General features: G+C 31.9%; 4 protein-coding genes and 1 long non-coding RNA gene across 8 annotated transcripts; 4 read left to right on the top strand and 1 right to left on the bottom strand.

Moving 5' to 3' along the window:
* The first annotated feature begins 485 nt into the window (after positions 1-485).
* LOC145314926 (uncharacterized) lies at positions 486-3,398 on the top strand. Its single transcript, XM_080155001.1, has 5 exons — positions 486-891; positions 1,263-1,330; positions 1,668-1,778; positions 2,384-2,465; positions 2,908-3,398. Exons 1-5 carry the CDS (start codon positions 486-488, stop codon positions 3,396-3,398), a joined length of 1,158 nt encoding a protein of 385 aa, XP_080011127.1.
* Positions 3,399-3,506: 108 nt separating this feature from the next.
* Positions 3,507-4,171, bottom strand: LOC145314444 (uncharacterized). The gene is made up of 2 exons (XR_013877770.1): positions 4,093-4,171; positions 3,507-3,948 (listed from the first exon to the last, which is right to left on the bottom strand). It is a non-coding gene; the product is annotated as an uncharacterized LOC145314444 (long non-coding RNA).
* Positions 4,172-5,648: 1,477 nt separating this feature from the next.
* Positions 5,649-10,615, top strand: LOC145314453 (zinc finger E-box-binding homeobox 1-like). The gene is made up of 4 exons (XM_080154352.1): positions 5,649-5,999; positions 7,031-7,172; positions 7,709-7,854; positions 9,151-10,615. Exons 1-4 carry the CDS (start codon positions 5,671-5,673, stop codon positions 9,266-9,268), a joined length of 735 nt encoding a protein of 244 aa, XP_080010478.1. The 5' UTR covers positions 5,649-5,670; the 3' UTR covers positions 9,269-10,615.
* Positions 10,613-15,383, top strand: LOC145314452 (uncharacterized). The gene is made up of 8 exons (XM_080154351.1): positions 10,613-11,068; positions 11,426-11,508; positions 11,787-11,897; positions 12,370-12,473; positions 12,887-13,395; positions 13,658-13,782; positions 14,716-14,857; positions 15,184-15,383. The coding sequence occupies exons 1-8, from the start codon at positions 10,652-10,654 to the stop codon at positions 15,379-15,381; spliced, it is 1,689 nt and encodes a 562-aa protein (XP_080010477.1). The 5' UTR covers positions 10,613-10,651; the 3' UTR covers positions 15,382-15,383.
* A 1,156-nt stretch (positions 15,384-16,539) lies between these two features.
* LOC145314449 (uncharacterized) lies at positions 16,540-24,676 on the top strand. 4 transcript variants are annotated; one of them, XM_080154346.1, is made up of 4 exons: positions 16,540-17,816; positions 18,127-18,204; positions 23,806-23,875; positions 24,054-24,676. In XM_080154346.1, exons 1-4 carry the CDS (start codon positions 16,546-16,548, stop codon positions 24,267-24,269), a joined length of 1,635 nt encoding a protein of 544 aa, XP_080010472.1. In that variant the 5' UTR covers positions 16,540-16,545; the 3' UTR covers positions 24,270-24,676. The 4 variants fall into 4 exon arrangements, with proteins under 4 accessions (XP_080010472.1, XP_080010471.1, XP_080010473.1 ...); XM_080154345.1 differs by lacking the exons at positions 23,806-23,875; positions 24,054-24,676 and adding exons at positions 19,131-19,200; positions 19,380-20,017; XM_080154343.1 differs by lacking the exons at positions 16,540-17,816; positions 18,127-18,204 and adding exons at positions 19,601-21,458; positions 22,785-22,859.
* Positions 24,677-24,681: the final 5 nt, after the last annotated feature.

Genomic DNA, 24,681 nt, shown 5'->3' with positions numbered 1-24,681 from the left:
TTTCAAATGTTACATAAAGTTATTACCTAAAAGGTGTAAGAAATAATAGGAGTGCATTTCTGTGTTTAATTATATAATTTTCAGATATAATCTATCCTTTTATTTTTAGTCTCATTTTTTAAAAATTTAACATGATGTTAAGCATTTCAAAAAAATTATTAGGTACCTACTTTACTATTAATTTTTTTAATTTTAATTTTTTTTATTTTATTGTTAAGTAATTTCAAGTATTGATTATATAATATTCTTGCCTTATTGTTGTGATTATGATAAAAAACATAATTATTTTGATACTAAATATTTTTAACATTTTCCATTTTAAAATGAAATACTCTTAACTATGCATCATAAGAACAATAGTTCATAACCAAAATGCTCATATTTATAAAAATTTTATTTATGGTATGATATTTAACATAAATTGAAGACATATCTTTATTTTTTCATTTCAGAAGAAAAAAATGTTCTAAAGTCTGCATGCTTGCATGATAATGACCATGGAAGACACAAAATTTTCGGTGGATGATTATAAATCCATTTCAACACCTTCAAATCTTATTAATGATATTAATAATAAACAAGCTGAAGCGAGCATTCTTGAAGTTTGCGATGCTGAATTCGATACATGTGAAGGAATTGCTGACTTCTATGAAAAATTTCGAAGTTCTGTTTGTAAAAACCTGAAGAAAAAGGGCTACAGAGATGGGGATCTTGAGCTGTTACAAGATGAAATTATCTCCCCAACATTTGAAGAAGTTATTCTGCTGTGGTGTCTTGACAAGGTGCAGCCAAATTTGTCCAGAAAAATTCGGCCAGAATTCAATGATAAGCTAAGCACCGGCCTTCCAATGATTCAGCTTAAAGATGAAATATTTAAATTCTGCTCCCAGGGATATAATAATATATGTAAAACAAAAAATGCATTTGCGCTTATATATTGCAAACCTTAGTATCACAACTTTTTATATAGCCATTTTTAACACCCCCAAAACCACAAAATATAATTTATATTTTTAGAACTTTCTGGCATTTGCCGAGTAACGTGTATATTACCGCATTTTTTCTTATAACTCTGTGAAAATGGCCTATCCTTTTTATATGATTAAAACCATGAATTTATTATCTTGGTATTTTTCACAGTGGGGTAACGCAAAACAGCTGATTTTAACCCTTTACACTATTTGATCCTCAAATTATTTTTTGAATTTGCTCGTTGGCAACAACTCAAATCCTATACATATATTTAAATATCCCAATGAAGGATTCTGTCCTGAACCCGAAGTTTAAAAATGCCAAGCTAGAACCTGGAGCACCTCCCCTGGACATCAAGGAAATCATATTTACAATTTTATTTTGTTATATAACTTAACAATATTTCTATCGGCTGATAATATATTTATAACCATAGATGGGCTCTCAGAAACAGTATCCAACCAACTTAAAACGGAATTTCTAACACACATATTCACAAGATTCAATCCAATATTATAAGCTGTAAAAGCTGGCTTTTCCTAAGAAATCAACTATTTATGTACCAAAATGCGTACGTTATAATCAATAATATGCCCTGTTTGTTCCTACACTGTGTTCTCATTGGTACAATTTACTGATTAGGAATCTAGATTTTTTTTGGCTGAACAAAATAGCAACGGGTTAATATGATTTAGACAGAGCAAAGTGAATATCCTAGCTATGCCAATGATGTGTTTCCCATCCTGCTGGATGATAACCTTATCAATAACATTATTGAGGTTCAGATGGAGAATGAGACTCATGAGGTACATAATGCTTTACAGTTATTAGACAGTGGTTTTAATGCATATTTAATTTTTGTAAGGATAAAAAAAAAGTTAATAAAGAAGTACAAAAGGTCTACTCAACGAAAGGTCTACCCCTATATAAGATCTAATCCTACAAAAGGTCTACTCTACAAGAGGTCTACCACACAAAAGATCTAATCCCACACCAGGTCTACTCCTACAAAATAAATAAACATAGGTGGGTTAGGTTAGGTTATATGGCTAGGCTAGGCATGCCTGGGGGCCGAGCGCTGCGGCTAGGCACAAACTATTAGGTATCTTATTATTTTTTTTTTTAAATGTAATAGAATTATTGCATGAAAAGTCTATTACATTTTTTAAAAATAAAAGAATAGTTTATGCCTAGCCGCGGGTGCTCGGCCCCCTAGCAATATAACCTAACCACCTATGCATGTTTGTATACTGTATACTATAGCAACGCCCTTTTAAATGAGTCTACCCCTCATCCCCCCCCCCAAAAAAAAACCCACATTTTTTTTATTTATGAATTCAAATTGATGGAGATAAGTCCCCTAAAACTCTGTCTTAGCCTATAGCTAGAACTAAAGTATTTGTGCTATCAGGATGATGATGATTACAATGATGAAACCTGGTGGGATGAAGACGAGTTAGATGATGATGATGGAAATACCAGAAAAAAACCAGGTACCTAGAAGATTGGGGGAAGTTTTGACACAATTGTGTAAACAGTGTGCATTGACTTTATCTTTGGGCTGAGAGGATAAGTTATTTGGGATAAAATCATTCTTAAATGATAAATTTTCACAAGTTTTAAGTTTTTTTGATAAGCCTTTAGGGAAAATTGGTCATATTAGAATGATTTTATTTTTTATAACCTATTCTCTCAGTCCAAAGATAAAGCCTATGCTCTTGCTCACTTAGTACTGATCAAGTGTTTATTTTAGGTTAGGTTTGGTTAAGTAAGGGTTTTGAAAGTTTTGCTGGGATAGAACAATGAAGGGGTTAAAAACATATCTTAGACTCACAGAAACCCTTTTAATTTAGAAAAGAATAGATTTATGTCAAATTAATGACAAAAAATATACATGTTGTCTTTGTTATACATTTTTACGTTGCCTGTTTTTAGGAAGGAAACGCAGCAAAGGGGAGAATATAAATAAATACAACGCCCCAGTATCTTGCGATATTTGTGGCAAGACCTATGCAGGATTGCGTCGTCTGAACGAACATCGCGATCGAATGCACAACAAACCACCTGGCCTAGAAGAAGAAAAGAAACCAGCGAAAACAAAGATCAAACAACCCAAAAAGAAAATATCTTTATCCTGCAAAGAATGCGACATCACATTTGAAACAATTGATGAGCGCAAAGCCCACCGACTGGAAATGCACAAACCCGAGCAGAAAAAGGAAATGTGCCCGTACTGCGGAAAAATGATTAAAATCCGCTCTAAAAAGCGCCATATGATGTCGCATACATCGGACGGTACCCAGGTTAAAAAGGAGGTGAAAAAGTACGTGTACAACCAACCAGCGGCTCCTTGTGACATTTGTGGAAAAACTTTGACAGGAATGGATAATTTAAGACAGCTATTAGTTGTATTTCAAAAAAACTAGTGTACTGGCAACCAAATATAGAGGGTATAGGTGGGCCAGTATTGTGGTCAAAAATAGTCCAAGGTGGGTGATAGCAAATTCGGACAGCACCCATTTTATGATATCTTCTGCAACATTTACTCGTTTCATGGTGAAAAGGTAAAAAGATTTACCTAAAAAAGATAAATCTAATTAATAAAGATTAAATAACTATTATAGCCTTATTTACAACAACATAGCTAAACTTATTTAAAGAACATTACAATTGAATTATAAGTTACAATTGACTAGATAATTTAAAGTAAACTATTACAAAAATTTAAGTTAAAATAGACCAAGCTACATTCACTAAGTTCAATAGTTCAAATTTGGTTGATATTAAATCTTACTTCAGATATCAGGGTTTGTAAGCGTTCTTCTAATTGCATAACTAGGCTTGTAGAGGGATGACCAGCATCAGAAGGACAAAGAGAGGGGAGCTTCATGCAGACAAGTGGATGACTAAGACTGTCAAAGAATTATAATGTCTGCAGTCAGGGGTCTCTCAACGGATCATCAGAAAATCTTCAGCCTGGTAAAATGTTGATTTAAGAATCAAGTTCAAAGGATGATGGTGATTTAAAAGAAAAGCTTTTTGAACAATTGGAAGCAATAAATGTACCTAATCTATCTCTTGACTTTAAAAAGAATCCTGGGTAATAATTAAAAGTATTACCTTGAGTTATCACAATATAACAAATATAGAGTAGCATTTGGTCTGGAAAATTATCACTTATAACATGGATAAGAAAATAAAAATATTTAAAAATTCAAAATAAAATTTAAAAAAAAACTTTAAAAAAACTAAAAGATTTTATTAAATTTAATTTGCTTACTTGAAAGAAGCAAAAAGATTAAATTTAAACTTGAAACTAAATTCAATAGAATTATTTTAATTTAAAATTAAAAGGAGAACTGAATTATTTTAACAATATTTCACAATTAGAACCTTTCAGCTCTAAGAACTAATTGATACTAAATTATAATAAGAAATTGAATGAATTACAATTGTAAACAATGTACTGTCATTACACATGTATGACTAGCACATGGAAATGGTTTGGTGCGGCATAAAGTATAAAATATTATGTGGCATTTAGTCCCATCTTGGATAAGGAATGGACTTAATTTCCCAGACATTTTTTCCGCGGAAATTTTGGGGAAATTTTGTCCGAAAATGAAAATGTTTTGATAAATTTCTGAAAAGAATGGACAAATTTTAAGTACAAAAAGTCCCTTTTTAGGGAAAAAAGATACAAAAACAATTTTTGAAATTTTAGAGAATTAACAATTAACATAATACAATGGAGAGCATGAATTATACTAATTGTCTCAGGATGTAATATCCAATAGAGTTAAATGAGTAAACAGTGCAGCAAGATAACACATTCTGCTTAAATGGTCATAAAAAAGGGGATTGATACTCAGCGTCATTACGACTACAACAACTAGGTAATTAAAAAAAACATAAAAACGTTAATAGTTATTTATCGTACCGTATTATAGACAATTTTTTGTTATTATTAAAAAAAAACTTTAAAAGTAAAACTTGTACTAAGGGGGGGGGGGGGGGGCGAAAGTGACACTTTTTGAAACCAAAACTAAAAGTCAACAAAGGAACTCAACTAAAAAAAGAGTTACAGGTCTGACATTTTGCATGGCAGTTGCTTTATAGGGGTAAAATATGGAACTGTGAAGAAACGGCGTCGCAACCGCCGAAAACCGCCGTTTCCCGCCGAATTTTTTTTGCCTTTTCTCGGCGGTTTTTGGCGGTTGCGACGCCGTTTCTTTACAGTTCCATATTGTTCCCCTATAAAGCAACTGCCATGCAAAATGTCAGACCTGTAACTCTTTTTTTAGTTGAGTTCCTTTGACTTTTAGTTTTGGTTTCAAAAAGTGTCACTTTCGCCCCCCCCCCTTTAATAATTTTTATTTTTATATTCGGTGAATGAAAATTATATAAAATGTAATGCTATACATGATTTTTCAGCATGACTGTGAACCGGGTCTAATCCTGCAGATATTAATCGGTTTCAAAGCCATGCTGGAAATAGTCCTATTGTCTATTAGTTTTACAGCTCTGATCCTAAAACCACACGCGTTTTTTTATATTACTCAACTCATAAACTAAATTAGTTGGTGTTTTTCGTTTTTTTTTACAATCTACAGTCACAGTCGGCTTTCCTATTACACAAATGCTAATCTCATTATCCCATAATTGTTGCCACTAGGTAAACGAGGATACACAGAGCATATGAATGCATTCCACAATGAATCTGCCTTAAGATGCCCTCTCTGCAACTATCCTCTAGAAAACCAAGAAAAGTATGATGCGCACATGAAAAAGCACGACGAAGATCCAAATTATAGAAAGTCAAAATTCAAGAGAAGTATAAAATGTGACGTTTGTAAGAGATGTTTCAACACAGACGAGGAATTTAAGAAGCATATTTGCAAACATTTTACATGCGAGATATGTGATGAGAGTTTTCTGCAGAGGAGAAATCTGGAGGTGCATAAATCATCTCACGAAGGAAAGGAAGTATTCTCTTGTGATATTTGTGAAGCACTGTTCAATAAAAGGTAAGATTTGTATGACCTAATAATTTTCATGTAATTATAACTATTAAAAATGACCCTCTATCTTCTCTGAAAATTCTAAAAGAAAAAATTGCCGCAAATCGGAAAAAATTGTCATGATGATTTTCGGCTGAATAATAAGACTAAGCTTTTTCTTCTGAAAGAAACTTATTTGTCCCAATAAGACTGGAATTTCCGCCAAAAAACTTGAACGAGCACAGAAAACCCTTTATTTTTCAATTTATTTCAAAATAAATAGAGTGCAGGGAGAGTTTTTTTTGGGGAATAGTCCCTTTCGTAACATCGCCCCATAAGGGGCGATTCGTCGTATTTTTAAAATGGCTTTTTATAGGTTATTTTAGGTTAGGTTATATTGGTTTAGGTGATTGCCCCACAGGGTTAGGTAATTGGCCCCGCAGGGTTAGAGCCCCCTGCAAGGGCTAGAAATAGGAGAAAAGCTACTGTGAAATTTACGAAGAATCGCCCCATAAGGTGCGATGTTACGAAAGGGACTATACCCCTTTTTCTTATATTACCATAGTTAGGTTGTTGAGTACAGGGAGGTCCTGCAGGGTTATGACCACCCCGCTGGAGTTAGCCATAAGCACCAGAAATTTTTTTGCTCTCTTATTATGCATTGTTTTATTCCTTAACCATATTAATTCTAAAAGGTGAGCAAAGAAAATGCGTAGATTTTTAAACTTCAAATTGCGCGGCTTGTGTTAATAGTAGAAAATGTTACGCATACCGTTAGAACCGCTAAGAAGTCTATATAAGAACGATTCCTCTTCTACGTATAGTTAGGGAGCTACTTGTTAAAATGTCCCAACTGACTTAAAATTTTGGGACATTTTGCCACCTAGCTCTTAGATTATTTGTTACACAGGAACCGTTCTTATATTTACAAAAAAAAATAGAGTTCATAGCGGTTCTAATGGTATGCGTACTATTTTTCTACTATTAACACAAGCCTCGCAATTTGAATTTTAAAAATCTACGCATTTTCTTTGCACATCCTTTAATTTACTTTTCAGGAAAGCTTTGTACCACCACAAGAGATCCACTCACGAGCTGGACAAAAGGAAATATAAGTGTGACGTTTGCGGCAAGTTTTTCCTCAACCCCAGCAAAGTAGAAGCCCATAGATTACAACACACAGATGAAAAACCGTTGAAGGTGGATATTTTGGATTAGCGACGCAACAATCTAATTTTTTTAGAGCAATGAGGGAAACGTAATTTTCTTGGATGGTGTTAAAGATAGACAGCTTAAATTTTCAGCGCAGCTAGTCTTTACATTGTTTTTTACCGCCAGTCTGTTGGTCAACCTTTAAAAGACACAAATCCTAATTTTAAAGTTTTGTATATTCTCTCTCTTCCTTTTCTATGTTATGATAACTAAACTGGACACCTGCTCTATAAACCATTTTGTTTATTTGTTTATTACATGATTTTTTTGTGCTTCACTTCTTATAGAATTGTCATCCTTGTTTTTTTATTTAAATGACAAAACAAAATAATTTATTAAAGATTTTTGAAAATTGTAAAAAGAAATTGTGTATAAAATCTTAATTTTATTTATGAAAGTAAAGCTTTTATATGACTTTATTCACGGGTACAATTACTTGTTTAGAAGATGAGGGAATATTAGAATTGTTTAATCGTTATGGACATCAGTATTTTGCGACAATTTTAAACATTTCTTTTTTTCAGTGCGACCAGTGCCCCAAAAGGTTTAGGTACTCATACCAAATGAAACTTCACATAAGAAAAACTCACTCAGAAAATCATGAAAATACGGTACCTTGCATCTCATGTGATAAGACCTTCAGAGATGTTATCAACATGAAAAAGCATAGGTAAGTTTACATATTTGACAAAAATTCAATAGATTAAAAGGGGGGGGGGGGGGGGGGCGTAATGCAACCAACTTGTAATCAATGATTAAATGGCACTTAGAATTCGAATTTCGATCTGAAATTTTGCATGAATAAGCCTTGGTAGGTCTATTTTCCCTACATCGAACAAAAAGTTGGGAAAGTAACGGCTAACGGCTGGCGGCTCAGCCGTTTGCCATTTTTTGCCATCTTCAGTTCAAATTAGTCACGAAACCTATCCCCACATAATACTTTTTGTCGCTCAAAAGCCTTATTAAATGGTTCTAGCCGGTAGCTGTTGGTACTAGAAATTTAAAAATGGTTATTGCTATCATTTAACATTAATTAAACCAAAAATATGTTTTAAAAAGTTGGTTCCTACGTAATTAATGATGAATTTGCCCTGAAAATAGACAAAGACGGCTAAACGGCTGAGCCGCAAGCCGTTACTTTTCCAACTTTTTGTTCGATTTAGGGAAAATAGACCTACTAAGGATTACTCATGTATAATTTCAGATCGAAATTCGAATTTTAAGTGCCATTTAATCATTGATTACGAGATGGTTGCATTAACCCCCCCCCCCCCCCCTTTTATAAATATAGCTACTATTTTGTACTTTTTATTAGATTGTTATGCATAGTTAGGTATAAATTTTAAAAAGTTTTAACCCATTTTCCATTTTGTATTTTTTAAATTGAACAGAAGGGAGAGGACAACGAAAATTAAATCAACATATCTCTCTCTCTGTTTAAACATAATGTATGTTCAAACATATGAATCATTTATATATTTGCGAATCTTATGACCGTTTTCGGACTAATAATTTGAATGTTTCATGAGAAAGAGACCAGTAGGTTGCGGGTAATTTCCGTAAAGGTGTGAGTTTTAAGGCTTAAAAACAGTAGTAGAACAATAATATTCTCTAAATATGTGTAATTCTTATTGAATAGAACCATAGACAAAGAAATTTTTAAGTTAACAATACCTGAAAATTGTTTTTAAAAACCTGAAATTTTCACCGAACGCTTTGCTAATGTCAAGCTGACAAAAATAATTTTTAACAATACAAAGAATTACCATGGACAATAAAATAATATTTTTAACTTAAAAAAATTTTTTTTGTCTAAAGTTCTTTTCAATAAGGAATATACAATATACATAATTAGTGAATATTATCGTTCTACTTCTGTTTTTAAGCCTTAAAACTCACACCTTTACGGAATTTACCCGCAACCTACAGGTCTCTGTTTTGATTTTTATAAATATTTATATTACAGGGAATCCGGATTGTGTGAGAATAAGAAGCTACTGCAAGCTCAGGCTGGTACTGGACAGTTTGAGGATTTCTGGTTAAACCAGAGAAGCACGACAACACAAGAAAGAAAACCAGTTTAAGCTAATTCAGAGGTTGCAATTAGAATCCGCATCCAAATTCATTTTGGATTAATCCAAATGTAAAAAAAATCCAAATTCTCATTTTACTTCTTGCAAAAACCATTTCTTATCAATCTGCATATTTTTGGACAATAAAATCAGAATTTTGATTCAATTTTAATTGTGTTTCGAAAGTTCAGATTGTCATCCATGTAAACTATGGCTAACAAAGATTTAGTATTATCTCTTGTTTATATGCCCTCTTGATCAAATATTACTTTGTTTTCTTGATTTAGTACTCGTAAATAGTTTGTATATATATTAAACATTTATAATTAGCTGTTATCAATTTTAATGTAATGAATTCATTGGAAGAGGCCAGGCAAAATCAGAATAACTCTGTTAAATTAATTTATAAAATAAGATGATATGGTATAATGCATGTTTCTATTATAGTTCCATAAACAGTTTACCACGAATATGGAAATTTAGAATTATAGGGAAAACTTTCACTATGGGACTTATTAGAAGATGGGTTATTGGTTGTTAAATTCAATTGAACGTATTCGTGGTAAACTCGTAATAAAAGTATAGTAAACAAATGATTTTTCTTCGCGGTTCAGTATCGTCTTTTTTTTACCCGCAGCGGGAATTTATTTGATTCTTAGCCACGATAAAAAAGTTTCAACATACAATCATAAACAGCTTTTTATTAACTGGCCTTTGAAGGTATAAGAGGATTATTTCCTAAATGTATACCTAGGTACTTAATGAATTTTTCTCGACTTTTTCATAAATTTAGCTCATTTAAATTTAGCATTTATTTTGCAATTTGGTGAAATATGATCAGAATCTCATAAAACTAAATATCTATACAGTTAGAAACATTGAAATATTTCAATTTATCTTCGCTTGTTAAATATTTATCTATTTAACAACATCAAAAGTTTTTCAAAGTAAATGAGAAATTTTGTCGAGTTTTATGTTTCAAATATTTATTTCGGGACTCTTAAAACTGTTAATAAAAAATGTGGAATAATATGCCCGACAAGACATGAACTAAAAGTACTGGATACTTTATTTTACTTGATCTCCAAATTAATCACATCCCTCTTTCTCAGGATAGAAGCAAGATAGCTTGAAACTGCCTTTATTTCATATTTGAAGAAAAGATCTTGCCACAATAATTGACCAAAAAGGTCACAAAAGTTAGTTTTTTTCTCGCCAAATTGCAAAGTAAAGGTTATTGAGCCACTTTAAAAAAAAAGTATGAGAAAAAATTCCAAATGTAGATATTTCATTATTTTGTATAATTTCTCCTTTTTTTATGTAAACAGCTTGTAAATAATTTGGTATTTCAGAAAAAAATGTATATAAAAGTTTAAGTTTTATCATAATTAAGTAATGACAATGGCTATGGAAGAAACTAAATTTGCAGTGGATGATTTCAAACCTACATCACCCCTTTCTCCCCCTTCAACTCTTAATATACCTGAAGTTAATAATAAACATTCTGAATCAAATATCCTGGAAGCCTGTGAAGCTGAATTTGAAACTTGTGAAAGTATTGCCGACTTTTATGAAAAATTCCGAGATTCTGTGTGTAGAAATCTCAAGAAAAAGGGCTACAGAGTTGGCGATCTTGAGTTATTACAAGATGAAATTCTATCCCCAACTTTTGAAGAAGTCATCATACTGTGGTGCCTCGACAAGGTGCAGCCAAATTTGTCCAGAAAAATTCGACCAGAATTTAATGATAAACTAAGTACTGGTGTTTCCATGATTCAGCTCAAAGATGAAATTTTTCAATATTGCTCACAGGAATAAAGATATATCAAAGTAATTGAGGAGGGATGGCAATTTATTCTGCAGTTCTAGAAGAAAGATAGGGAGGGGCATAACTCAGGATCCAGGGATTGGGATCTTACTTCAGACCTAAGTTTTATGTTCTAGTGCCCAACCCCCTTTTATTAGATTATGTAGGTAATTAGAATAAAGAATTTTTTGTAAAATTAACTTAAAACAAAGAGGTTTCCTTTAAAAAATATATCGCAAAGGAGTGGAATTTTAAGCTAAAAAATATCAAAAAAATTTGAATAGCGAGATATAATTGCTCCCAAATCCAAATGGACGTTATCGTTTTGTTTGATTAATATCTTCATCTGGAACTATAAATAGAAATCTGTCCTGAACCAGAAGTACAAACCTGCCAAGGATGAACCGGAAACACTGCCTGAAGGACCAGAATTGGATATTAAGGAAAATCATATTAAGAAATAAGATAAGGAATATCCCAATTATTTAACCACAGGGTTGCACTCAACTACTTTTTCAATATATATTTGAATATTTATAAACATATGATATATATGTGTTTTATGAACTTTTTGATTTACGGTCGCTATGTAATGTAATGTTTTGTTTACATGGGTTGCTATCATTTTTAAACTAAACTCAAAAACGTATATTTTATACATACACAAACAGTAACTTCATAGTATGAATAACCAAAATTTAAACTTGAAAATATGATACAGGAGGAGAAAAGAAGTGATTATCCTGACTTTAACAATGACGAATTTCCAATACAGCTTGATGATAACTTTATTAATAACATTATGGATAACCAGATTGAGAATGAAAACCAGGAACATAATACTTTCATCTTTTTATCTTGCAAATTATACTAAAAATCTTGGTCTAGGTTAATTTATGACAGTTTGTTAATAGGGTGGAGTTTTGGCACCATCTCTGTCTGCTTCTATTTTACACTGTTATTTATTGACTTGATACTTAGATTTAGGCAAGTACAAATTCTTTTAACTTTGATTTGGTAGAGCAATACAAATATAAAGGATGGGGGAATTTACAATTATTCGTCACGTGAAGTTAAAGGAATTTTAATTAGTATCTTCTCCATTAATTATATTAGAGATGATTGAGTTTAACTCCTTTTTAATTATTCAGCTATAATACTCAAATAGACGTTTCTTTCATTAAAAATTGTGGCCTGACCGAGAACCGCACCGATCACCGCCGCCACTGTGATTAATAACTTAACACCCCCCCCCCCCCCCATAGCTAAACGCACCTAAAATAAAGTATTTGTTGTGGACCAAGGATGAGGACGAGGAAAATGGCGAAGACTATGATGACTCTAACGACGCCACTTGGTGGCAGGATAATGAACTAGATGACGATGAAGATTATAAAGACAAAGGACCAGGTAAGACAAAGGGATTGCATTATGGTGTGTAGAAAACTAAAATATTTTATAATTTTCTTGTGTTATACCTAGTTATTGAAATTTTCTGAGGGTAAGGATTGTAATTCTGAAACAATATGTATGTATGTACACATTACTCATTTCGTTACTTTCATAATTGTTATATTATCGCATCGCATTATTGACAGCATTAAAATACTAATTATAAGAAGATAATTTAATTAGTTATAGGCCCAGGCTAACAAAACTGATATTTAATTATATGCTTTTCAATTTTAATATTCGTGGAAATTTGGCTGTAATACGATGCTATACATGATTCTTTCAGTATGGCTGAATACCGGTTCTAATCCAGCGGATATCAATCGGTTTCGAAGTCATATTGAAAAATAATTTTCAATCCCATATTTCAGGAAGAAAACGCAGCAAAGCCTACGAAAATGTTACAAAGTACAACGCCCCAATGTCTTGTGATATTTGTGGCAAAACTTATGCAGGAAAACGACGACTGAACGAGCATTACGAGCGGAAGCACAACAAACCGGAGAAAACCAAGGCCAAAAAGCAACAAAAGAAAACATCCTTTTTGTGTAAACCATGTGAAATTTCATTCCCAACAAGCGAAGAGCGCAAAGCCCATCGGTTAGAAATGCACAAGCCCGAACAAAAAATGGAGATCTGCCCATATTGCGGCAAAATGATGAATATCTACTCGAAAAAGCGCCATATTTTGTCTCATACTTCAGACATTACATGCTCCCTCTGCAAGGAAAAGTTAGCAACCCAAGAAGATCTAGAGGCTCATATGAAAAAGCACGAACAAAATCCTAGCTACAGAATGACACAAAAGAAGACAATAAAGTGTTCAACGTGTAAACGCGGGTTTACAAATCCACAAGAGTATGGTTTACATATTTGCAGGAAGCTAGCCAATTACAGCTTATACCAACAACGAAATTAATTCGGAAAAAAATCATGAAACCTATACGTAATATTCACTTTTCGTAGGGGGTCAACACATATCAGAATTGACGACATTTACATCTGCCATCCTAATTACTATTTAAAAATTATTTTGCTTTTTGTTTAAATATTCCTGGGATATTTATTTTTTTATTACATTTTATGAATTTAAGTCTATTTTCAGCACAAAAAGCTCCAACTTGACTAGCTCACTATACAGGCATTTTGATTGTGATGTATGCGAGGCAAGATTTATGAAACAGAGAAATTTAGAGGTGCATAAAAAGTTTCATCAGGGTGAACAAGTATTCTCTTGTGATATGTGTGAAGCTTTATTCTTGAAAAGGTATAATCTTAAAATTAGGGTTGTGTCGGATACTTTTTTAGCTGGATATTTCAAATCCGGATAGTTTTAATATCCGGTATCCTGTTTGATATTGAAAATGTCCGGATATCCGGCCCAACCCTACTTAAAATTCAACTTAATTTTTTTTAAACGAATCATATGTTATAGATGTGTTTCTATCTTTATTAATTATGTTTTCTGACTAGCAGAGAGGGACCATACTTATACATTATACATTGGACTAATATATATTGACACCCAAAGTTAACAAACATGATATGTCATTAATTGGCAATAGAACTTAATTTCACGGTTAGGTTGATTTATTATCGAACATTTAAGATACATTGGTGTATATTCTGCACAAGATTCTTTATTTTTCCCCTCCTACAAAATTTTTAAATTTTTTTCCCCTCCTAGATTTCTAGCAAGGAAGGGGAAAAATGGAAAAATATTTTTATGACTCTATTTTATTTATATTATCCCACCCTCCCACATATTCTTTTAGTTTTTTTTCCAAAAAGGTGAGAAAAATGGGGGAAAAAATGCTTCCAGTTTTCTTAATTTTTACATTTTTTAAAAACCACATGTTTTTTTATTCCCCCCCCCCCCCCCTCAGCAGGGTCAACTTTGAAAATATACACACAAAGTTCACAAACAAGATCTGTCATTTATTAGAATTTAATTTGGCGGTATAGGTTGATTTATTATCGATCATTAAAAATATTAGTGTCAAGACTTTCCAACATGTCCAATAATATTTATCTATAAAGGAGTAATTTTGTTTTATCATAATTTGGGTGCATTAATTAGTCGTTTATTTATCCCTTTAGATCCCTCCTATATCTGATACATTTTAGGTGACCATATCTTTTTTTGTGTCATCAAAAAGAGGTTAAGAAAAATGAAATCAAGTTTTTCAAATTATTTCAGGAAATTATTATACTGCCATAAACGAAGTACTCACGATGAAGATAAAAAGAAATTTGAATGTCAAGAATGTGGGAAGGCTTTTCTTAAGCCTTGTAAACTTAAAATACACATGCAGAAACATTCCTCATTTAAACCATTTAAGGTATGTTGATATGCTATATTTGTTTTTAAGTAAAATGCAATAAAGCTATGGGATTAGGAAATGAATGTCTGTTTGTGTGTCAGCATAAAATTTCATTTAAGTTAAAGTTACATTAGCCATTTTTCAAAGAATTTCTTTTTTTAGTGGGGGATCTTAAATTATACTTATAGATCGTCTGTTTATTTGACTGTCTAATACCTATCGAATCTTAGGTGTTTTTCATTTAAATGACTTTTGTTGCCAAGACCATTGATATTTATTATTTTATAAAAACTAACTCACTTTTTCTTTCTTTGTTATATTTAAAGTCGCATGTTTGTTTTCAGTGTGACATTTGTCATAAAAGTTTCAAGCAGAAGCACGGGCTGAACTACCACATGCAGAGCCACACAGGCAAAGTGTTCACAGTGCCCTGTGTCAGCTGTGATGAGAAGTTCTTCGACACAGTGACCATGAAGCTGCACAGAGAGTCAGGACAATGTGATATGAAGATGGAGCATATTCCAACCAAGATTGAGAGTTGATTTCATTTCCTAATATTCATTTATTTTCGCAGGGTTTTAAGTGTGTGCAAAAAAAAGAATCCTCTTAAAACAAGAATTGCGCGGCTTGTGTTAATGGTAGAAAAATATCACGCTTACAAAGAAAACCGCAATTCGAGTTTTAAAAAGTATGCATTATTGGCGCACCCTTTAGTTATTTTTATTACATTAGATACTAAAACAACAGGATACATGGCCAGATTAATGAAAGTTTAATTAATCTTCCTTCAAAATTTTAAAACAACGTGTTAAAGGATTTTAAACTGTATAATTAAAGGACGGGGTGGAGTGGAGATTTATTCCATTGACTTATTCCTGTGTGGGGAAAATTCTTATACCAGATAGTAGAATATGACAAACACTAAGTGTACTTTTAATTTAACAATGTCGTTAATGAAATTATTAATCCTCCTATTATATAAAGTAGTAAGTTTTTTTTGTCTGTAGCGAAGGATCTCGCTAACCGCTGAACTGATATGGTTCTCCTTTAGAGTGAAGCTTCTTATAGGTCCCAGGGTGGTTATAGGCTGTTTAATTTTTACAAAAAAGTCGTTGTAAGGATTTAAGTTATTTGTCTGCACTTTCGTGTCCCTTCTAATATCCCTAGATACTAGGGACGCAGTCGCTAGTACAATATGTAGAAACAATTTATTGACGTAATAGAATAACCTGTTATTAAGGTTTTATTTATACAAATTATATCATTGCTGTAATTCTTAATTCCAGATATTCTAAGAAAGAATCTCAAAACTAAGTAATTACCATCACATATTAAAATTTTATAATCTTTCATTACCTAGATGATAACTATGTTTTTATTTTTTACTTTCATTAAAAAATGTATCACACGAAATGTAAAAAAATGCCTTAAAATATACTCCTATGCAGATAATAATGAGATACTAAATTAACCTTCCAATTTTACAAAAATTTTGACTGTGATGCAAAATTAATTGAAATTAATTCAACATTTGTTATACCTAATTTTCTTTTTTATACACTTTAAATTTATTTGTAGAAATTTCTAGTTTTGACAGTTTACATTAATTTGAATATTGCCATGTAAAGAATGAAAATATCAGCTTTTTAAAAGCTCAAAATTCTTCCTTAATAATAATAATATTTATTATTTTACTTACAGATAAAATGTTAAGAGCCCTGGCCCCAAAACATCCTGGAATATTTTTCCTTGTACCTTTAAACATCCTAAGAATTCATGAAGTTGAGTATGATGATAATCACAGCATTGAATCCTACTATGAAGAACTAAAAAAGATTGTAATTTCAAGTCTCAAGAAGAAAGGATATGACAATGGACATGAGAAACTTTTACAAGATGAAATATTTTCCCCAACTTTTGAAGAACTATTAATCATATTGTGTCTTGATAAAGTTGAATCAAACCTTTCCAAGAAGATAAAACCAATCTTTAATGATAAACTAAATTCTGGTAAATCCCTACACCAACTTAAAGATGAAATATTTTCATATTTTGAATCTGAAATTAGAGATAATGAAACTCTCAATAAAAGTAATATTAAAAAAGAAATTATTGAACATCCACTGGAAAAAGATATCAATGATTGTAATAATTTTGTTGATATGTGTGAAACTATTATTCAAGAAGACTTTGAAGATGAACCTTCTAACGGAACAGAAGCACTTGTCACTGAACCAATGAATCAAATTTGGATTAAACAGGATGAAGAATCTGAAGACGATGTAATTTCTACGCCAGAATATGAAGAAGATGAGAGTATGAATGAAAAACTTGATGAACTTGTTTCAAACGAACCAACAAACACAGTGGCGCAAACTGGAGATTTTAATTGCTTTAAATGCAATAAAAAATTTATTTCTGCTGAAAGACTTGTATTTCATGAAAAAATATCACATAATTTAACAGAGTTCAACATTGAAGATTGTGTTGACAAATTTGCTAGTGCCCAAGAGAATGTGTTGCCCAAAATACGCAAACAAGCCTCACATCCACGCTTGCCCAAAAGAGCCTCAGATCCAAGCAGCAAAGAAAAGACGACTGAAATTTGCCCACATTGTGGAAAAGAAGTGGGAAGTACTTACTTAGAACAACATATTCTAATTCACACACGTCCTGAAAATAGATGTAATAGATGTCATATTTCCTTTAAAACTCAAGAAAGATTGGAAAAACATATGGAAAGATATGGACCGAATCATAAAAAGATAAGACCTTCAAAAAAGAAAATAAAGTGTGATAAATGTAATCGACACTTTCCTTCAGTGGAAAAATATGGAGTTCATACATGTAAACATTTTGTTTGTGATATTTGTCAAGAGGATTTTGTGTTCAGAGGTAACTTGGAGAAGCACAAAAAGATGCATGAAGGCGAGACCATTTTTCCATGCGACAAGTGTGAATCAATATGTTTAACCAGGTAGATTTACTGAGTTATTAAAAATTAGTTTTTGTAAAGGGACTATGCACGAACGAGAGCATTTTAAATTTTGATGTTAGGCATCTACCAGCAGTTAGTTCATATTTGTTTTCTTATGTGTGTGTGTGAGTACTTGTTTATGTGCCTATGTGTGTGTGAGTGCATGTTTGGGTGCTTATGTGTGTGTGAATGCATGTTTGGGGTGTTAATTGGCGGCGTTTCTGTTGGATCACTTCTTATGGAAAAAAATTGCTTTAAAAGAAATATTAAAAATTAATATGTATATTTCTGAATTATATATCTTGTTAAGGAGATTGTTGCAACAGCATAACAGAAAAAGACATGATGAATCTGCAAAGAAGCACAAATGTGAAATATGTCCGGACAAGTCAGGCTTCCTTCTTTTCCTTAGTGTTTTTAGCACGGACATCGCCTTATCTTTTTTAGTAGTGAAGCTACACTATAATTCACTTTGTCTGTCCGTAAGACCATCCGTAACGCTACACATTCACATTCGACATATTTCAACCAAGTTCCATCAAGATTTGCCCAATAATTGGGGTGCTAGATCTATTCCTAGATTTTTAGGTTTTCATGATATTCTCAATTCCTATTTAAAATGAAGGCTGAAATTTTCAGGGATTGAATATGTTTACATTCTGCATATTTCCAACAAGTTTCTTTGAGATATGCTTATTGGTTACACTGCTAGTTCGCTTTTAGTTTAAATGATTCACTCAACTCCTACCTATTCAAGATAGACAGCTGAAATTTTCAGGAAATAGATAAGTTTACATTGGGGTACTGGATAGATTCCTAGATTTTCAAGTTTTCATGATTTACTCAAATCCTATTCAAGATAGACGGCTGAATTTTTCAGGGATTAAATAAGTTCACATTCTATTGCAGTGCTAGATCGATTCCTAGATTTTTAATTTTTTCATGATTTTAAAGGTTTTGTGATTAGGTATCAAGTTTAATATTTTTTGACACTTCTACATAGTTAATTTTATCCCAATATCCATTCATAATTCTTGAGCTTCGCTACTTATGGATTTTGTCCTTCTTGTTTCTACTAGCTTCAAGTTCAATAGTTATTAATAAAGTGATTGTTCCTGTATGTAAATGGCAAGGGGGATGGAATTCTATCAGGAAAACTATCGTAACTAATAATGGCTTTTATGTAAAATAAGGACATCTTAGTTGGAAGGGATATTACCACAATTAAAAATCGATTTATATTTCAACAAGGCCTTATTTGCCATGTATTCAAATTATTGTTATGCTTAGTGTTAAGAAGGATTCAATTGTCAGGGCTTATGTAAATCCACAGGACCTTCGCAATCATATTTCGGTTCATCACACCATAGAGAAAAATTACAAGGTAATCATTTTATGCCCTTTATTTCATCTGAGGATTTTTTTACTTCATATTTTTTGGGCATTCTTTTCAATTTGGAATTTTGGATACAATTTATTTTGTCTTTAATACCTATATGCCTTAATTTTTTGCATTTTTAATATAAATTTCAGTTTTCCACAAATATTTTGTTTTTATTTTAGTGTGACATATGCGCAAAAGCTTTTAAATTGGAGACCAAACTCAAGGAGCACTTACAAATTACCCATGAAGGATTTACCCGTCCTTTGGTACCTTGTATCAGCTGTGATATGGAATTCAAGACAAGTACATTTATGAAAATGCACATTGAATCTGGAAAATGTAGTATGAGAAAAACTCAATCAGAATCCTCTAAAGCTGAGGCTGATATTGAATGATGTAATGTTGTGTTTTTGTTGGTGTTCATATTTTGCTGATTGATTTTGTTATTATGAAAATTTAATTATAAAGCTTATTTTAACAAAAAGAATTTTCTCTTATGTTAAGTATCTCATTCTCCAGGGATGCTCGTGATTGCAACAAATAGCAATTACAACTTATACCTTTAAATTTTCTTGGAGTTTATGAAATGAAATATGATTATTGTAACATTACCACTTTTTATGAGTAACTTAAAAGATTGTTATTTAAAGTCCCAAGAGAAAAGGTTAAAAAAAGGTCATGAAGAACTATTAGAGGATGAAATTTTTTCCCCAACTTTTAAAGAACTGTTAATCCTATGGTGTCTTGATAAAGTTAAACCAAACCTTTTGGAGAAGAAAAAAAACAATACCTATTTATTATTTATTTACAGATAAAATGTTAAAATCGCTGGATCCCAAACACCAAGGAATGTTTTTCCTTGTACCTTTGAACATCTTAAGAATTCATGAAGTTGAGTATGATGATGATCACAGTATTGCTTCCTATTTTGAAGAACTAAAAAAGATTGTAATTTCAAGTCTTAAGAAGAAAGGATATGACAATGGACATGAGAAACTTATACAAGATGAAATATTTTCCCCAACTTTTGAAGAACTATTAATCATATTGTGTCTTGATAAAGTTGAATCAAACCTTTCCAAGAAGATAAAACCAATCTTTAATGATAAACTAAATTCTGGTAATTCCCTACACCAACTTAAAGATGAAATATTTTCATATTTTGAATCTAAAATTAGAGACAATGAAACTCTTAATAAAAGTAATATTAAAACAGAAATTATTGGAAATCCACTTGAAAAAGATATCAATGATTGTAATAATTTTGTTGATATGTGTGAAACTAATATACAAGAAGACTTTGAAGATGAATATTCTAACGCCACAGAAGCACTTGTCACTGAACCAATGAATCAAATTTGGATTAAACAGGATGAAGAATCTGAAGATGATGTAATTTCTTCACCAGAATATGAAGAAGATGAGAGTATGAAAGAAAAACTTGATGAACTTGTTTCAAACGAACCAACAAACACAGTAGCGCAAATTGGAGATTTTCATTGCTTTAAATGTAATAAAAAGTTTATTTCTGCTGAAAGACTTGAATTTCATGAAAAAATATCACATAATCTATCAGAGATCAACATTGAAGATTGTGTTGAAAAATTTGCTAGTGCCCAAGAACATGTGTTGCCCAAGAGACCCAAACAAGACTCACATCCATTATTGCCCAAAAAAAACAAAAAAGACTTACATCTCAAAAGAGCCTCAGATCCAAGCAGCAAAGAAAAAACACATCCACGCAGCAAAGTAAAAACACATTCACGCAGTAAAGAAAAAACACATCCACGCAGAAAAGAAAAAACACATCCACGCAGCACAGAAAAAACACATCCACGCAGAAAAGAAAAAACACATCCACGCAGCACAGAAAAAACGACTGAAATTTGCTCACATTGTGGAAAACTAATAGTATGTGGTAAATTAGCACAACATACTCTAATTCACACACATCCTCAAAATTATTGTAAGGGTTGTGGAAGATACTTTAGAACTCAAGAAAAATTGGAAAGTCATTTGGAAAAACATGGAGGGATTCATAAAAAGATTAGACCCTCAAAAAAGAAAATAAAGTGTGATAAATGTAATAGACACTTTCCTTCAGTGGAAAAATATGGAGTTCATACATGTAAACATTTTGTTTGTGATATTTGTCAAAAGGCTTTTGTGTTAAGAGGTAATTTGGAGAAGCACAAAAAGTTGCATGAAGGCGAGACCATTTTTCCATGCGACAAGTGTGAATCAATATGTTTAACCAGGTAGAATTACTAAGTTATTTAAAAGTAAGGGGGGGGGGGTGCTTATTGTAATGACATCTGAACTTAAACAGTGAGCAAAATGGTCTAAATATTGAGCTAGATTCTTGATACTTGGTACATAAGCCTAGTCCTATAGGTACTACATTTAAAAGAAAAAAAATTCATTTTTTTTATTTTTAGGTTAGGTAGGTAAGAAAACTCTGTGGAAATGGGATTTTTAGGCCTGTTTTGGTCTATTTTGAAGTAGAAACTTAATTTTATTGTTTTTTCTTTGACACTACTTAACTAATTTTAGTATTTTAATTCTGTATTATACTTTATTGTCTTATTTGTATTTCATTTAAACAACCTGACTCTGTGATTTTGTTTCAGGTTGTTTTATAAACCGTGATGAAAACCGTGATGAAAACCTGAATAAACGTGTCTTGGAAACTGCTTTTATTGTTTTATTGGCTGTGTTCAATCTGGAACATCTGCCGCAAACTGCTACACCTATAACTGGGGTGCTGTACAACTTGTTTTCTTCTTAGGTTTTTTTCCTTGAATCACCGTGTTTATTCACAAGGACATTATTTAAGATGTTTCAGCAAGTAGGAGACTGACCCCAACGGGCTAGGTGGATGGCTTGCAGGGGCTAAGTGCATTTTTTCATATTTTTGGATGTAAAATATCAAATTATAGGTTTTTTGAGTTTTGGTCCCCAACTTGCTAAATCATCTTAAGTAGTGTCAAAGAAAAAACAATAAAATTAAGTTTCTACTTCAAAATAGACCAAAACAGGCCTAAAAATCCCATTTCCACAGAGTTTTCTTACCTACCTAACCTAAAAATAAAAAAAATGAATTTTTTTTCTTTTAGATGTAATAACTATAGGAATAGGCTTATGTGCCAAGTTTCAAGAATCTAGCTCAATATTTAGACCATTTTGCTCACTGTTTAAGTTCAGATGTCATTACACACACCCTACCTTTTACAAAGGGACTATGCATGAACGAGAGCATTTTGATGTAAGGCATCTTCCAATAGTGAGTTCTTGTTTGTGTGCTTATGTGTGTGTGAGTGCATGTTTGTGTGCTTATTTGTATGTGCGTGCGTTTTGTATTTGCTTATGTGTATGTGAGTGCGTTTTATGTGCTTATGTGTTTATTAGTGAATTTTGGGTGCCTATGTGTATGTGAGGTGAGTTAATTTTTTGTCTGCTCTTATGTATGTGAGTGCATGTTTGTGTGAGGGAATTGGCGTTTCAGTTAGATTACTATTTAGGGGAATTATTTCTTGAGAGAAAAACTTATAATTCAATATTTCTGAATTATATATCTCATTAAGGAGATCGTTGCAACATCATAACAGAAGACACGATGAATCTGCAAAGAAGCACAAATGTGAAATATGCCCGGACAAGTCAGGCTTCCTTCTTTTCATTTTTTTAGCATTTACCTCTTCATTTCTTTTTTATTGGTAAAGCTACTCTATAATTCACTTTGACCGTCAGTCCATCCATAACACTACACATTCACATTCTACATATTAAGTTCCATCAAGATTTCCCAATAATTGGGGTAATAGATCTGTTCATAGATTTTTAGGTTTTCCTGATTTTTTCAATTCATAATCAAGATTGATGGCTGAAATTTTCAGGGGTGGAATATGTTTACATTCTACATATTTCCATCAAGTTTCTTTGAGATATGCTCATTGGTTGCACTGCTAGTTCGATTTCTAGATTTTTTAGTTTTCATGATACACTCAACTCCTAACTATTCAAGATAGATAGCTGAAATTTTCAGGGATGAAATAAGTTTACATTGGGGTGCTAGATATATTCCTAGATTTTCAAGTTTTCATGATTTACCCAACTCCTATTCAAGATAGACGGGATTAAATAAGTTCACATTCTATGATTCTACAAATTTTCACATAGTTTTATCAAGATTTGTCTATTTATTGTAGTGCTAGATCGATTCCTAGATTTTAAGTTTTCAAGATTTTTAAGGTTTCGAGATTATCAAGTTCAATAACTTTTTATGACACTGCTATATAGTTAATTTTATCCCAATATCCATTCATAATTCTTGAGCTTCGCTACTTATGGATGTTATCATCCTTATTTCTACTAGCTTCAAGTCGAATAGTTATTAATAAAGTGATTGTTCCTGTATGTAAATGGCAAGAGGAGGGAATTCTATAAGCAAAACTGTGGTCACTAATTATGACTTAGTAAATAAGGACAGCTTTTTTGGAAGGGATATTACCACAATTAAAAATCAATTTTATATTTCAATAAGGCCTTATTTGCCAGGGATCTAAGTTATTTTATGCCTAGTGTTAAGAAGGATTCAATTGTCAGGGCTTTTTTTAAACCTTATGAGCTTCGCCAACATATTTCAGTTCATCACACCATAGAGAAAAATTACAAGGTAATTATTTTGTGTCCTTAATTTCATCTGATAAATTTTTTACTTCATATTTTTGGGCATTCTTTTCAAATTATGTCATTTTGGATAGGTACAATTTTTTTTCTTCATAAATGCTTTAATTTTTTTGCAGATTTAATATAAAATTCAGTTTTTCACAAATATTTTGTTTTTATTTTAGTGTGACATGTGCGCAAAAGCTTTTAAATTGAAGACCCAACTCAAGGAGCACTTACGAACTGCCCACGAAGGATATACCCATCCTTGTGTACCTTGTACCAGCTGTGATATGGAATTCAAGACAAGTACAATTATGAAAAAGCACATTGAATCTGGAAAATGTAGTATGAGAAAAACTCAATCAGGAACCTCCAAACCTGAGGCTGATTTGGAATGATATAATGTTGTGTTTTTGTTGATGTTCATATTTTGCTGATTGATTTTGTTATTATAAAAATTTTATTTTAAAGCTTATTTAACAAAAAGAATTTTCTCTTATGTTAAGTATCTCCAGGGATTCTCGTGATTGCAACAAATAGCAATTACAACTTATACCTTTAAATATTCTTGGAGTTTGTGAAATAAAATATGAGGATAATTGTAACATTACCACGTTTTATGAGTAACTGAAAAGATTGTTATTTAAAGTCCCAAGAGAAAAGGTTAAAAAAAGGTGATAAAGAACTAGTCGAGGATAAAATTTTTTCCCAAACTTTTAAAGAACTGTTAATCCTATGGTGTCTTGATAAAGTTAAACCAAACCTTTGGAGAAGATAAAACCAATACCTATTTATTATTTATTTACAGAT

This window comes from Acartia tonsa, chromosome 3, assembly GCF_053477335.1.
Source record: "Acartia tonsa isolate MP-2025a chromosome 3, ASM5347733v1, whole genome shotgun sequence".
NCBI classification, from domain to species: domain Eukaryota; kingdom Metazoa; phylum Arthropoda; class Copepoda; order Calanoida; family Acartiidae; genus Acartia; species Acartia tonsa.
The sequence above is the reverse complement of the archived record's forward strand: the minus strand, read 5'-3'. Positions and strand labels throughout refer to the sequence as shown.

What these genes read in the sequence shown, in the direction of transcription:
- LOC145314926 (XM_080155001.1), top strand. Translation starts at nt 486, where the DNA reads ATGATAATGACCATGGAAGACACAAAATTTTCGGTGGATGATTATAAA. An exon ending in ATTTAAATTCTGCTCCCAGG is followed by an intron (nt 892 to 1,262) that starts GATATAATAATA and finishes TCCCAATGAAGG; the next exon opens with ATTCTGTCCTGAACCCGAAG. An exon ending in CACCTCCCCTGGACATCAAG is followed by an intron (nt 1,331 to 1,667) that starts GAAATCATATTT and finishes AATATGATTTAG; the next exon opens with ACAGAGCAAAGTGAATATCC.
- LOC145314453 (XM_080154352.1), top strand. Translation starts at nt 5,671, where the DNA reads ATGAATGCATTCCACAATGAATCTGCCTTAAGATGCCCTCTCTGCAAC. An exon ending in GAAGCACTGTTCAATAAAAG is followed by an intron (nt 6,000 to 7,030) that starts GTAAGATTTGTA and finishes TTTACTTTTCAG; the next exon opens with GAAAGCTTTGTACCACCACA. An exon ending in CAGATGAAAAACCGTTGAAG is followed by an intron (nt 7,173 to 7,708) that starts GTGGATATTTTG and finishes TCTTTTTTTCAG; the next exon opens with TGCGACCAGTGCCCCAAAAG.
- LOC145314452 (XM_080154351.1), top strand. Translation starts at nt 10,652, where the DNA reads ATGACAATGGCTATGGAAGAAACTAAATTTGCAGTGGATGATTTCAAA. An exon ending in GAAGCTTTATTCTTGAAAAG is followed by an intron (nt 13,783 to 14,715) that starts GTATAATCTTAA and finishes AAATTATTTCAG; the next exon opens with GAAATTATTATACTGCCATA. An exon ending in CCTCATTTAAACCATTTAAG is followed by an intron (nt 14,858 to 15,183) that starts GTATGTTGATAT and finishes GTTTGTTTTCAG; the next exon opens with TGTGACATTTGTCATAAAAG.
- LOC145314449 (XM_080154343.1), top strand. Translation starts at nt 20,017, where the DNA reads ATGTTAAAATCGCTGGATCCCAAACACCAAGGAATGTTTTTCCTTGTA. An exon ending in TGTGAAATATGCCCGGACAA is followed by an intron (nt 22,860 to 23,805) that starts GTCAGGCTTCCT and finishes TTCAATTGTCAG; the next exon opens with GGCTTTTTTTAAACCTTATG. An exon ending in CCATAGAGAAAAATTACAAG is followed by an intron (nt 23,876 to 24,053) that starts GTAATTATTTTG and finishes TTTTTATTTTAG; the next exon opens with TGTGACATGTGCGCAAAAGC.